The 15390-nt window shown below is 47.1% G+C and overlaps 1 protein-coding gene across 1 annotated transcript in view; it reads right to left on the bottom strand.

Annotated features, from left to right (window-relative positions):
• The window catches only part of LOC138471861 (microtubule-associated protein futsch-like), a 291122-nt gene extending 284728 nt beyond the window's left edge, over positions 1–6394 (bottom strand). The window contains exon 1 of the mRNA XM_069609720.1: positions 6263–6394. Coding sequence (XP_069465821.1) covers positions 6263–6336 — 74 coding nt within the window. The 5' untranslated portion in view covers positions 6337–6394. The remainder of the gene's footprint in view (positions 1–6262) is intronic.
• Between the last annotated feature and the right edge of the window lie 8996 nt (positions 6395–15390).

Raw genomic sequence — 15390 nt, 5'->3', positions numbered from 1 at the left:
TTATTTCCCTAAACCCACGCCCCACATATATATGCATCAAAATTAATTTAAAAAACTGTGACAAATTCTCCTTAGACCAAATATGCTGTGCAGTAATGTGCCGATCCCTAGATAGAATACACACATGTCCCTGGCTGGCCGGGGCGCACAGTGTTGACATGATACAGATCATATGTTGTTTTAATAATTATGTAAATTAACAGCCACCATACCCAAAACTCAGGTAGGTCATATGTTTACAGATTAAACTGCCACAGGGGTGCTAGTTGATCATAATTATGCAGTTTGGGAACAGAAGGGCAGATTTTAAATGTAGCCTCTGTGCTGAAGTGACCTTTCTGTCACTGCAGTGGTCAGACAGGGCCCCAGTGACCTATAAACCTTCTCTGTACCACTGGCAAGCAGATGCTTCAGCTCAGGATACTGACAGAGCAGGACACTGAAGTACACTATGCTTTTGGCGTGGAGCTTGACAAAAGGGGGGCCTGATTAGCACATCACCCTTTCTGAGATGCAATTACCTGCCTCATGATATTAATTAAGAATATCAAAAAATGCCAGGGCTTGTGCAGCCTTGGCAGATGGCAATTCCTCACACACATATCTAAAATTTAGCATAAATATCGAAACCAGCAATCCTCACATTAAGTTGAATGCAGCCATTATGAACACAGCGTAAGAATGTCATCGCAAAATTGAAAAAATAATGGAGACCATTGCTGAGGCTTGATCGGGCTTTGCACTCACCCAAGCATGTGGCTGTTGCATGTCTACAGACATGAACTGAATTCCAAACTTTCAAACACTAACAGGCTCTGCTAGCTCATTTACCCAACTTTCTGCCCCCTTACATTTCCCCCAGACTGGATGAATCCAAATAGCGCTGCCAGCAAGCAGGCACTACTAAGCTCTGAGCAGCCAGACAGGCAAAACCCCAGTACCCACCCTGTCACCGTGGGTCGATCTTCGCCTACGGCTCCCTGAAGCCTCTTCTCCATTAGTAGGAGTTCAGGACAGATAGTTGATGCGCCTACCCTGGTCGACGCCAGTGTCCTCAGTGGGCTTAAAAAGCACTGGTCTGGTTGCATAACCCGTCCCACCGCCAGCACTCCCGAAAGCCATGAGAACATGAGGTAAAAACGTGAATCTGCTGATGAGAACCCACTGCTCTTTCTCCATGTTGGAGATTTCTGCACTTTTGGGACCCCATGGCCCTGATTTATTTGCACCTAAGTGCTTACGCTGTGATCTGCCATGATCTGCACACACACTAACAAAGTCAGTGCACTTCTCAAGTTGCTGTCCACAAGGTCTGTTAATGGGGATTTGCACCTCCCATGCCCATTCTTTTGGGAACCAGACTGGAACCCCATCCCGTTACCTTGTCATGAATGCAGTTTTGCAAACCCACCTGCTCTTAAAATCTCAAGGATCACTTTTCATCCTTAACTGACAACCACATCATTAATTTGTGGAGCCATGCCTGACTCAGCTTTCAATAATTAGAACCTTACAGCCTTGAATTTCGGTCCTATCGGATAATGTTGCTCTCTGTGCATTTACTAGAAGGGATTCAAAGAGCTATTTCTATTTAAAAAAATGTTTTGAATGGACCTTGATTAATTAATCTCATTTACCATAATGCCTGCCATATTGTGATCTCACTTTCACCCACATTACTCAGAAGAGCTTGATTATTCGGCAATCCCTCCAGTTGCTCACCAAAGCTTCCAGTTCCTTTGCAGCTAGTGGTGGGCGAGGTTTCTGCGGGCAGACGGAAGGTTGTAATCTGCAGCATGTTTTCCGCTGCCGCGGCTTCCGTGGGAAAATGAAACTTTCACAACATGTTTTGCCACAGTGCAGGGCCAGCCTTAGGGGAGTGCAAGCCGGGCGACCGCCCGGGGCGCCATTAGCCACCAGTGCGCCATTAGCCCGCTGCCACGCCAGTTCGGTAGAGTCTTCCAAGGGCTCCCACGAGCTGGTGTAATGAAGGAATGTGCGTCAGACGCCCTATTGTTACCAAATTTTCTTAGGCCGCTGGGGTGCTGCCGCCGCTAAGGCCAGCACTGCCACAGTAGATTTCTGTAATGATCATATAACTTTTCGCCGGCTTGTTGGCCAATTCCCTGAGTAATACGACTTTCACGCGTCCCTGTGGCCAATACACATAAACGCATTGTGTTGCATGCCCAAATTCACAAAATCATTGCTTCATCGGGGCATTCGTGGACAAATCAAGGACCATCATGTGTTTTGCAAGGCCATTAATACACACAGAGGGCCTCATTACGAGTTTGGAGACTGCCATGCCCTTAAAAAGGGCATGCCTGCCTCCAAACTCGGGTCCGGGTTCCTTGAATGAGGAATTACCGGGCCATTCCAACCTTGGAGGACCCGGTAATTCCTCATTCAAAAAACCCATCCCCATTCCCATTGAGCCCCCAGAGGGCTCAATGGGAATTGGGAGGGAGATAATAACGGGGCCGTTAATAACGGGCCCGCTATTAGCTCCCTGATCCCCTTGCGGGACCTGCAAAGTACGTCTGGTCTGACCAGACGTTCAGAGCTGGTCCCGCAAGGGAACCTTGTAATAGGGCGGAATAGGTTTACCGGCACCATTACTGGCGCCGTTAAACCCATTCCGCCCACCTCGTAATAAGGCCCAGAGTCTTGCCAATCACTGTGCCCTGGTACTGTGACTTGGGACCAGACACTGTAGAGTTGCACGTAAGGACCGCTTTCAGCGCTATAAATGTAGGAATTGGACAGACACACCGAGGGAGACATAGGAGATGGGAAGGGAAGGAATTGCACCGCTAAGGTGATCACAGCTCCCGAGCAGGGTTTGGACGAATGTAATATAGGAGATGAAGGAGAAGGGGACGAAAAGCAACCGTACTGTTCACGCAATCGCATTCGCAGCTACCGCATGCACGGATTGGACAAATGCATCATGAGAGATGAGGGAGTCGGGGACAAAAGCAAATGCACCGCAAGGGTCACTGAGGCTCATATGTGGGGATTTGATGAATGCATTGCAGGATACTCACATGGTGAAAAGGTGAAAAATTCCAGAGAAATTTAACTTTTCTGCAGAAACTAAAAAGGAGCCACCAGCAGGCAATATGCCAGCAGAAGGTGGAAAAAGTGTAACTCAATGCAGAAAACTCCTTAGTCAGTGGAAGTAGACATTTCGTCCACACTTATCTGCAGCCCAGCAGCCACTCGTCTAGGTTTTCAGCACCACTTTAGGCCATGCAGGCACTCATCTAAACGTTCAACTACACTACATGTTCTTACACTTCCAACCAAGGTTCTGGATACCCTGCTGCTTCAGAATGCCAGCCCACTTCAGCCCCTCCATTCAGGGAATGTCAACTTTTGGATCCACTCCAGTCTCTCAAATAATTCACTCACAATCCTACATTTACTTGAAATGACCAACCAAGATCACCCCCACATGCTGTCTATTCAATAACAGCTCTTCCAGCCATTCGCAGTCCATGAACCACCCTCAAACAATACTCTCAACCCATCATCTATTTGCAGCTCCTCCAGACAATCTTCCCAAACCTGTGGTTCTCAATAACCTCTCCAGACTCTGCCCACAGGAGGTTAGCTCCCTACTACAGATACTCTGGACTTGTACCCCGGACCTTCTTCTGTCTGCTCTCATTCTGACCAGACACCTCAAACTTTCAGCTTCGGCATAGACACTCGCCTCAAGCTATACATTCTATAAGCCCTTTCAGCTTGTGGTTGCCCCTTAATACACCATCTCCAGTACTTGCACTCCCCATCATCCCTGCAGGCAATCACCAGCAATGTTATCTCCTTGAAGCACTTCCAGACAATTTCAAAGCCTTCAGTTCCTTTTTTATAGGAAGGGCGTAAATATTGCCACCAAATCTGCCCGAGCGGCTGAGTGTAGTGAGGGAGCCAGAACCAACCAATGGCAGTCTAGGGATCCCTCTGTGAAAATCATTTGAATAATGGGTTAAATGGTGTATTTTACAGTAGAGCTTAAGTGAAAAAATTGGTAAAAACCCAGACAGTTTGCAATTGGTTTTGGATGGGTAGCTCATGAATAAATCCAATAAATGCAAGTCACCAACAATGCACAGGAGCATTTCCCATTACATTTTCATTATGCCTTTAGCCACAATACCTGCCAGTATAAAAACATGTCCACTCTGGCTATGCCCACACATTTCCATGCTGGCTGCACCAATGCATGCCTCCTGTTTCAGTGCCACACGAACAGGAATCAGGAAGCCAAGAGTGCTTCCTGGTTCCTGTTCCAGTGCCACACGAACAGGAATCAGGAAGAAAGAGGCTTCCTGGTTCCTGCACATGCTGCAATACCCAGATCACTACGATGCCACCATGTGACCCTTTCAATGTGCTGGGATGCACAGGAGCGCCCCCACACACATTCATAGGTGCAGTTCCCCACCCTTCATCCCCAATGGGCCATGCAAGGCTGGAGAAGCAAAACATTGCATGCCCATCATGCCACTTGGTCCTTCCCTGTTATCTGCATCCTGCACCCCTCGTGCCGTCCCCCGCGCATCACTCTCTTCTATCTCTCTTCTTTGATCTCTGATTTGTCCAGCGAGCCCACCCTTCCGACCTCTGCTCCCATGTAGCTCCTTTAGACACTCAATATAAACTTTCAGTTCCCAGCAAACCTAGAAGTTACTCACCCTATGACTTTACGTCTTTGGAGACCCTAGAGACACTCACTCGAAATTGTCAGCTTAACTCCAGTACCTCAGGGGGACACTCACCCAAAACATGTACCTATTCTACATACTGCTCCTCATGGGTGCATGCTTAAGCTCCAACAACCCTGCCCCCCTGAAATTCTGGGCCATTCGTATGGGGCCTGCTGACCTTGAGAGCCATGATGAGCAGGGCGGGAAAAGCAGATGAGTCCGAGCCTGCGTAATCACTTTCCTTTTGTTCTTCGTAGTGTCGCTCTTAGCTGTAAATTGCCAGCCAACCTGCACAGCAATGGGGCCTTTCCAACGGAACCCCCGACCCGCCCCTTACAACTCCAATGAACTAGCAATTCTCTCGCTGCTTTCAAGACACAGGGCCTGCTTCACCAAGTGTTTTTCACTGTAAATCAGGCCCAAATGTTTGTAAAATAGAAAAGCTACCTTTTACCGATTCATGTATAGCCATGATAGTCACTAACTTAACATGCAAAAAAGGGGTTGCTTTTATGTGGCTATCAAATGTTCCTAACATCAAGTATTACAGCTAGATGGAGGTTTCTGATATACCAGGTGACCTTTTTACACAATTTCTTTTAGAGTGGGGGGTATGTTTAGGACAAATCATAATAAGCATGCGTAAAATGTATTTGTAAAAGTTTTACGCATGCCTTTTTGTCATGCCATATTTTCATGTATTTGTTTGGTGGAGAAGGGGCACAGCACAAAATTGCCTTTTCTGCAACCTCCACCCCTCCCGCCCTCCTGCCCCCCTATCCGTCATACGAAGGCACGGGCATTTACGTCAGCATAATTTCATGCTGGGGCAAATGCTTTGGATTCTTATGGAATTAGACTGCTTTTCACACCAGCTAACAGCAGGCAGATTCCAAAGAAATCTATTGCAAACCTTGCCTCCTATCCATTAAACGAAAGTGACATTGTCACTACAAAGTGAAGAAAGCAAACCACTGTACATTCCTTTGGGAAAACGGGAATCGGGCACCATACAAGTAAGTTTGGCCCGTTCAAAGTCTCTGAAGGTAGCCCCTCCTCTACCATATGACCCCCGAAGTCATGGTTTAGTTTTGCCCCTGCTGCTGCTACAGTTCCAACCAATGCCCCAGCAACGTCCTCACTTCCCCCGTGCGGCGTACCCTCAGACGTTGTCCACAAGCGTTCAGATTCCTGCCACGCCTCTACACTCTGTGCCTCAGTTGTCAACTTCTGCAGGTCGTCATACACTTACACTAAGCGTTCAGCTCCTTCGAGGCTCCTCTTGGTTTTCACCCTAAACGCTCATCTGATATACATCATAATCCTACAGAAGCCTAAAATCCCGAGCAACTAATCACGCCAAGTCACATTTCAATCTTTCAGCACCGCATCAGACTTTCACATCCATCTGTGCTGCGCCTCACCTGACACTTTAAAATCTCAATGAATGAAAATGTCAGCATCGATCCCATCCCACCTCTTTTACCATCATCCACCTCGAGTGCCAGCTCTGTCGACACCCTATGTTTCATCTCGCCCAATACCTCGTTGCTTTTCCGTCCTCGCACTTGCCGCTCCTTCCCTCCATCCTCACAGTTGCCTGCTCACATGATCCCATCCATCTCACCTACTCCTGTTTGCTTTTGCTCCTCGCTTTTGTCCGTTCTCTTCTCAGAACTGCACGCTGCAGACTGTGTGTCCTCTGTTTCCAAGGAGACCAGGCAAGAGCAGTAGAGCTTAGAGCTCAGCCAGACTCGGGGAGCGCAGAGTCATTGATGGGAACCAGTACCGGGGACAGCACCATGGCTGGAATCCTGTGAAATCATTCTGCCCGTGGCAGGGCATCGGGAGTGAAAGGCGGGAGGGGAGGGGGCATGAGCGACATACAGAAAACGAAACACTTAAAGACGCAGGTGATGCAGTTTTCTTTCACATTAAGTTAAGGTGACCAGATGGCCCGGTTTTCCCGGGAAAGTACGAGAGATTTTTTCATTTTAGAAACACCGTCCGGGGTACGGTTATTTTTTTCCACAACACTTTCAGAATTTGGAAGATTGGCTCGAACCCCCATCCTTTACAGGTACAAGTCACAACACTTACTGACTGTGCCACAGAGACTGGCTTGGAAATGAGTGTACAGCAAGCCATGTAGAGAAAACACCTGTTTTGAATTAACTTGCCAAGATTCACAGACAAAACTGCACAAATAACATCATATGCAGTTTATAGAAAGGAGAAATGCTGGAAATATGATTGGGTGGTGGTTGTGGGGGTATTGGGGGAGGGGCGGTAATTGGTGGGCTGCGATGGGGTAGTCTCTCTTTTATGTTGTTGGTCGTCCCGGTTGTTCGTTTTGGAAATCTGGTCACCCTAATTAAGTGCTGTGAGATTTAAAGTAAGGACTGGATCATGAGACCCCGCTTGACGGGACAATTTAAATTCTCTGCAAACGTTCTTCAAAGAATTAGCGACCTGTTGCCAAACAAGCTGTGCCTTAGTCACATGTATTGCATGCAGTGTTTATGCATAACGTAAATGTAGGAGCCATGCTGTGCCTGATATAGTCACCTTACACAAGGTGTGGCATCGCAGATGCAGCCAACATGATGCCAAGTCCAGTCTCCAAAGCCTCAATAATAGCATTATATGCTGGATATAGTCACCATATATTAATGCATAACCCATCATGTTCAGATGCTGCCATTGTATGTCAAGTGCTGGCACAGTTGCCAATCTTGCCATCATTTGCCTAGTTAGGCACCATTAATAAGGTCTAGCCTTTCAAATGTTGACTCCATATGCCAAGTACAGTCTCAATTACACCAATAATGCCTGCTATAGTCACTTTATGTGAAGGTTTAATTTCACATGTGCTCCTGTAATCAAATGTAATCAATAATGCCATCAAATGAATGGTCAGTCACATATGTCAGGTATAGCCCCACATGTGGATACAATAGCATCCCAAGTGCAACCTCGAATGTCCGCATAATGCAATCTTATGCCTGGTACGTCACCGTATGTAAGGTATGCTCCCACCGCTGCTGCCACCATATGTACCAACTAATGTTAAAGGCCACTATAATACCAATTTGAGTGTAATATTCATGTCATTTCCTGTTAGTAATCTTCTTATTACAAACGAGTCGTTACATGCTTATGCTTGCTGTATGTTACTTGTTCTCATGTGAAGCACTTTGGAGTAAAGGGCTATATAAATTCAATCAAATACAAATACAAATACATCACATGTTGGTTGTAATAAGAATCGGTTCCGACTACTCGCTTGTTATGCACGAGTAGTGACGTGACCTGGCCTGCCACTGTCTTAATCTAAAGCAGCTGTCAGGCGGACTCAGCGAGCTTTTACTGAGCTGAGGAAGAAAGCCATTCAAAGGAGCTCACCAGGGCTGTTTTGTTTTGAGGGCCAGTTCTCTCAGTTTCTGAAAGGCTTATTTCTGGAGAACGTCAGAAGTCAGCCACCAAGGAACCCTCTTAAAACACGGAGCTGAAAGACTGCTCTAGAGTTTAAAAAAGTGGGCAAACAAATCTGCAATAGCCTTGCAAAGACGTTTCTTCATCAGTACGGAATACATGTGTCATGACACGGCCTGCTGCTGTGAACGTGTATCACAAACACAGGCCTAAACTCCCACAGGTTGCAAATCACCATCAGAGATCTATGTTGAAATGTCTGTGCAGTATGTTGTTTGCATTTCTGAAGCCAGTAGCCAATGTTAAAACGCAGGCCCTTGGATGGTCCTCTTTGCACAGCTATGTCTTATTTAATGTGAAACACACATTCCATGTACACAAGCTCTTTGGCTTATTTAAAGTGTTACAGACGTCTTCTGCTAGGAAGCTCTGCAAGTTATTTGCAGCGATACAGGGAATGCAGTAATATGAAAGAAAAGAAAACGGAACCCTCCTTTGTTGAAGTAACCTAAAAACTTAAAAAAAAAGAAAGCTGCATGGGTTCAAGGACCCAAAAATGGCCTCTTTTTCTTCTTAAAAAACACATTGGTATTATATGGTCAGAGAACTCCTTGATGATTTCCAATATCCTTAAAATGTATGGTAGGTTGTACTTTATACCATATATAATGCCATTATATGCCTGGTTTGGTCACCAGGTCTAAGTTCAAACCGAATCGGGAGGATTTGTCCCTTCTCCCCAAGAGGGAGCCACCCCCTTTGAGGCTTGGGAGGTTAGCCCGCTCCGCAAGTCCCCCCTAACGCTCTGGGCAAGTGGGACCTCACTGGGAGTGACCCCCCCATTAGGGGACGACTCCCATTCCTAAAGGGAACTCCCTATGCAGGACCCTTTTTCCGCATATATGGCACTGCCTCTTGTCCAAAACAATGTATCCTCCTTCTGTTTGGCTGTAGCCAATGTTAAATCAAGCATGCCGTCTGCACGAAAAGAGAATACCCTTTCAAGATAAAGTTTATATGAAAATGGGATGAGGAAGCCCGAAGTCAGGAGAGAGAACAGTATACAGGGAAAGCCCCTTATGTCACAATTTCGTGGAGAGGAGGAACAAAGTGAGGATGCTAATCAGAGACACCTGAGCCCTGGCAAAGTGGACAGTGGGGGAAGCCTTTGTCTGGACCATCCAATGACATGGCGCAACCACGGAGGTGCCATGGTAGGCCCGGGGCCTGCATAACAATCCCGAAACCTCGAAGACCGGCAGAGTGGAAAGCTCCCCTCTGCCATTGTTCATATAATGCGGCAAGTCACAGAGACGCCGAGATCGAAATGAACAAGAAGCCCGAAAAGAGAAAGCGTGAACGCAGACTAAACTGCCCTAGTGAGTGCCGAGCCCCATGAAGTCACCCACAACAGACACAGATACTGGGGTGGACTGGAGTAGTGGGAGACCACCGGGAGAGTTTGTAATAAAGAGCAGAGACGGTAATGGCCATAAGGGCAATAATGGAATTAAGAACCAGCATCACGAAAGAACTAAGTAACTGTTCAAAGCTCTAAAAAATAAACTGTGAAGCATTAAGACAGGGGAGATGCATACTCCACCTGGGTGGGAAGAGGGGGGGGAGATGCATACTCCACTTGGGTGAGAAGGGGGGGGGATGCATACTCCACTTGGGTGGAAATGTTGACGCCAGTGCACGATGTGCACCTCACCGAACACTGTGCTCCAGAGCCAGTGAAACAGCACATGACTACCAAATCCCACAATGATGAAGTAAGGCCGACACCTAACACTACATGACTAACAGGTGACCAGACGAAAGACCCTGGAAGAGAGGATGAACCCCAGGAGATAACTTGAAGACAGATAAGTACTGAAGAGTGGGAGACCGCTTAACGAGAAGTTATAGAGCGTGTTAGGAGTTAAGAATACAAAGTGAGATAAACAAGGAGGGAAAGAGTTCATTAAGGAGACCCCAGAGCTGGGGAACTCACAAAGCTGACAAAGCAAGTGAACGAAACAAAGCAAAAGGAAGATGTTTGAGGCACTATTGACTCAAGTCCTGGATTCACATGACCATAGGACACGTGATGTTGCATGTAATGAGACGCTCTGTTGCAGCCTTTACTTTTATACTCTATGGTGCTACCGGCACAATTGGATTATACTAGTCTGAGGAAGCCTGAGCATTCAGGCGGACCGCGTGACTTTTCTCCACCCGAGGCGTGAGTGCCTTTTTTCAACCTAATGACTGTCATAGGTATGAATGAGTTTCATTTCACCTCTGTTTTAATAATGTGCTGTATTATGTCATAATAAAGATGTCATTTTAAAAAGTAGCAAGGTCTTGTGTGCTGGGGTTTTTCTCCTATATGCCGTAAGTGGTTTTTTTGAAGTGTTACAACCTCATAGAGGCATGTGTTTTCGATACATTACGAATTTGGCTATAATATATATATATATATATATATATATATATATATTTTGCTTGAGGAAGCAACATATGGTTTACTTTAAAGGGGGAGGGTAACTTCATGTACATTAATTATCTCACCATGCATCTACAGTGTGCCTGTGATGCATGTCTGGAAGATCTGGGTCCATTGGTGGCCACTGGCGCACACCCCTCTCATCACAGGCCCGGTGTCTCACTGGATGTGCAATGCAGACAACGAGAAACACTGATGAGATTTGCATTCATGCTGTGCTGTCATTGAGTACTGCAGGCGGCTTTTACCCATTCCCATCTAGCTAGACCTAGACCCCATACCCTTCCTGTTGCTACAGTTCTGGGTACGAGCTGCACAGACAGCCCCGCCTCTGAACCCAACCATTCAGGCATTCTTCACTAATGGACTGCCAACCTGTTAGTGATGGCGGCTTCATGGTTTTTCCTGCAACGCTGTTTTTTCTCCAGCTGACGAGATCTATATTGCAGGTGAACAAAATCTGTGGCACATTTAACTGCATTTACATCCGTCCTTTTCAGGTACAACACAGATATCTGCTCTTGCTATCGACTCTTTGTCCAGTGGCCCAGGGGTCGCAAGGACAGGTCTAGAGGTAGTAGAGGGGGCACCAGTGGTGGCAACCCCAAAATGACGTCCCCCATCTCAGCAGATGAGCTGAAGTCCCAGCAAGCAAAAGGACACGCGCAGGGAAGTAGCAGTAGGAAAAGTTGATCCTAAGAGCACCCACGCAGAGAAAATCAAATCACAGATCCACAATTAGACACCCTGGTGGAAATATCACCAATGAGACAGGAAATCTGTTTGGGAAAAAAGCACAACATGTCTCTGAGGACACGAAAATGTCATCTGGCAGCACATCTACTAGAAATAAATGCACTGTGTTTGAACCCACGCCCCATAGAAGAGGACACAAAATGCTGCTGGAATAGGAAAAAAAACAGGCCAAAAGAAGATAGCAGGAAACCTACATAGTAGCATTACATCTACTGTGGGCTCACCCAGCACTTCAGAACTTACTACACTCGCGGATCTTGTAGAGAATCCTATACAGTGTGAGGCTGCTGGCTGGCTGTCTGGCTATCTGTCTGGCTGTCTGTCTGGCTGTCTGTCTGGCTGGCTGGCTGTCTGTCTGGCTGGCTGGCTGTCTGTCTGGATGTCTGGCTGGCTGTCTGGATGTCTGGCTGAATCTCTGGCTGGCTGTCTGGCTTGCTGGCTATGGTGAACACCGTAGTAGACATGACATTAGTGACAGCCCAATTGGATAGAACATATGTCTAGTTTGACAATCCCAGTATATTCGCATGTGAACTATTTCAGTGTGTTCTTAGTTTTACAATCTTAGCATTTTTCCACTTTGCAGAAGCACAGTACACCATTATTAGTGACGCAATCCCTGATTTCTCCGATGTGCACAGGATCCCAGTTAACACAGTTCTAGTATATTCTGTGCTCACAATAACAGTGTCTAACACCTGGCTCATTTCAGGGCCAGGCCCGGCCCGTTTGGACTGTGATTTCGGTGTTCTTTCCCCTGGTACCTGTGGGCTGGGTTACACGGGGATACATTTGCCAACTTCCTGGACCTGTACTGTGGCATCACTAGGCCTCATTGAACACCCTGCCTGGGCTGTAGTGATTCCTTGTACATTTTAGCAGGTAGTTCAGTGTCGAGTTGGCTGTGTAATAGGGGACGACCTGATTTTGAGTAAAATGACCGAAGAGAAATTGACAGGAATTTGAAAGTTCGGACTGACAGCTAGGTCTCTAAGGAGAGTTTTTGATTGGAGCCAGGGAGTAGCAGTTGGTCCTTGGGCCAGAGGCTTTGCGTCAAAAAGCTTCAGGGAACGCTCACCCTGGGCATGGAGGGAGCCCACCAGCATAAAATGCAGGCATGGGCTGAATTGTATGGCTTTCAGCCACTCCATATACCTCTCACGATGTAGATTAACTGGGGTTAAGTTTCAGGGTTCTATGTTGATTGTTCATGGAGATTTCATTGAGTCCCATTTGTTTGCAGGTTTTTTTTAAAAAACACATTTCCTCGGAAGTAAAAGGCAGGGGGAGACCCCCTTGATACCCCTCACACACCCCACACCATAATTAAATACCCAAACCAACCCACCATACATACTTGCGAGGAAATGTGTTTAAATATTGCCAACAAGTGGGCCTCAAGGAACTGTGCCTGCAACCAAATGTGGATGAACAAAGTTCAACTGTAGCCCGTCGTGAAGAGTCTGGCAGCAGTGAGCTGGGATTAAGATCTGGACAGACAGGCTGCAGGCATATCCTAACCAGGGGTGGACTGGGAACCAAAAGAAGCCCTGCGAGCAGTTTTCAAAGTGGCCCCATATTACACATTTTCAGCAAGCCCAACTCTTTCCTATGAGGACATTTGTAAATAAAATAAGTTACCACACAAAAGAGGCCCAGGGTGCAGAGGCCTGCCGGAAAATCTCCAGAGTTCTTTATAGGCCAGTCCACCCCTGGTCTTAACATTAAAGGAGCCACACTAATGGGAACGCTGTAGCTCATATCCCTTATAGAAAGGAGTTCCTTATCTAAGTGCACATAAAGTATGGGTTAAAAAGGCACCCAAATCATCCCCTACTTGTTTACATTCACACAAGTGTTTCATTTACAATGAATTCCAAGCGCACCTCTTTGAGTTCAGAGTGTTGTTTATACAATTCCCCAAAGCACATGCGTGACACAAACATCCAAAGCATTGCCACATGCTTATTTCTGTTTAATCAGGGTGTGAATTTAGCAGATCCAAATAGAACACCTGTGTTTATTTATTTATTTGTTTGTGGTTTGGTTCAGAGCAGCAGGAGAAACAAAACTGGGATGTAAGCAGGATTCATCTGCTCTCGCGTTTCCCAATGCATAGTATAAATGGTGCCCCACGCTTATTGTTCTCGGAGACTTTTTGTGGCCAAGCCACACGTTTTCTAAAAGCATTGTTACACAGAGAGAGAGAGGTAACTGAACTGAGAAAATCTGGTTGGCATAGCAACTAGCAATGCCACGGAATGAAATGGCCAACTCAGTAAGATTTATTTTTCCAAGCTCCTCCAATATACTACCAAATGGGGAGCTCCCTAGCAAGATTTGCTCCAATCAGCAGCTTTGTAAGAAGCAACTCCGCTGGGCTTTCCATTTTGCAGCTGTGTAGTGATTTGCCATGTTGGCTTTTTTGGGCTAGTTTGCATACAGTTGGGCTAGTTTTGAGCTACTTTAATCTAGAATCATTTTTTTCCTGTTCTTCGTGTGATCCAGCCCTGAACAGCAAGCTGCCTGCCTGTCCACACAAACACACAAAGCATGTTTCTTTTCAGCCAGAGAGTCATGTGGCAGGAGAAGTGTCACCCAGGCCCACCACCAACACGTGCATTCTAGGCGCCGCTGGGTAACACGCCACCCGCTGCAGTGCTTGCATGTCACCCAGCAGCTCCAAGTGACGGACTAACGTGTTTACTCCCTTCACTCTAAAATGTTCATGGGGTATATGCAGTGGCGTCGCCAGGAATCAAATTTAGGAGGGGCACAGAGGGGGCCAAAGACAAAAGTAGGGGGACACAGACAAAAGTAGGGGGAGAACATGGTCACTGCTCGTCTTAGGTTGGGGGGCACAGGGTTCCACAGGGGGGCGGCCCCTCCAGGCGACGCCACTGGGTATATGTAAACCCTTTGGGACCAGTTTGAAGGTTCGAGGCTCGGGAGGGGCATATATCATTTTCTTTTCATTAACTCCAAGTGTAATTTCGTAATCTATGTCTTTCCCTAGCCTTGGCTGAGGCAGGGGCGTTGCTAGGGGGGGGGTTAAGGGGGCTATAGCCCCTGATCTTTTGGTTGTGGCCCCTGATAGAATCTCAGGAGCTGCAGCCAAAAGACTAGCTAGCCCCCAGTCCCAACAGTTCCGACATCAGCGTAGCCCCCGGTCTTTTCCAGAACTAGCAACTCCCCTGGGCGGAGGTATGGAATGCCTATAACTAAACGCCATCTGCAATAACCGTCTTTAAGGGCGCCCGTCTTTCCTCTGGCCTTTAACTTCTTACTGCAACGTTTGCAACGCAAGGTAGCCTGTTTTCCAAAGGTGGTGCCCCATTGCTCTTTGACGGGTGGGTGTGAGAGGGCACAGCACACTACAGAGGTGGGTGCAGGGGCCATCTCGTATATGAAAGCGCAGCCATTGGTATGCCCCCCGTACCCATGCCACATACAGCCAGGTCTTCTTGCAAGTCCAGCACTCATACTGAGGGCATCAGGAGACTGAAGCACAGAGAGACGCCACAGGACACCAACAGCCAGGTCTTCTTGCAAGTCCAGCACTCATACTGAGGGCATCAGGAGACTGAAGCACAGAGAGACGCCACAGGGCACCAACAGAGAACATGTGGGGCAATCCTGGATGATCTCAAAATGTAAATGCAGCAGATATGGAAAATATGTGAAAAAAAGGCAGGATGGTCTTGCGACAACGCTGAGAGTTCAAGCCCTGGCTAGTGGTGCTCGAGTTGCAGGCAAAGAGCTCCCATCCCATCTTTAAAAAAGCGCCTGACGGGTCTGTACTGCGAGAAGAAACCTTCCTGTGGGTGGCCTCGGTAGCCTAGCGGGGACGGCGCTGGCCGTGCGACCACCAAAGGCATGGGGGTAGTCACCTTTTCCAAAAAGGTCCATGGGAGTCGTGCAATTCATCTCAGGCCCGTGTGAGTGCCTCATTAACCGTTTATTGCCCGTCTTGCCATGAATGACGCAAAT

This window comes from Ambystoma mexicanum, chromosome 8, assembly GCF_040938575.1.
Source record: "Ambystoma mexicanum isolate Mex_15411 chromosome 8, UKY_AmexF1_1, whole genome shotgun sequence".
Classification (NCBI taxonomy): Eukaryota; Metazoa; Chordata; class Amphibia; order Caudata; family Ambystomatidae; genus Ambystoma; species Ambystoma mexicanum.
The sequence above is the reverse complement of the archived record's forward strand: the minus strand, read 5'-3'. Positions and strand labels throughout refer to the sequence as shown.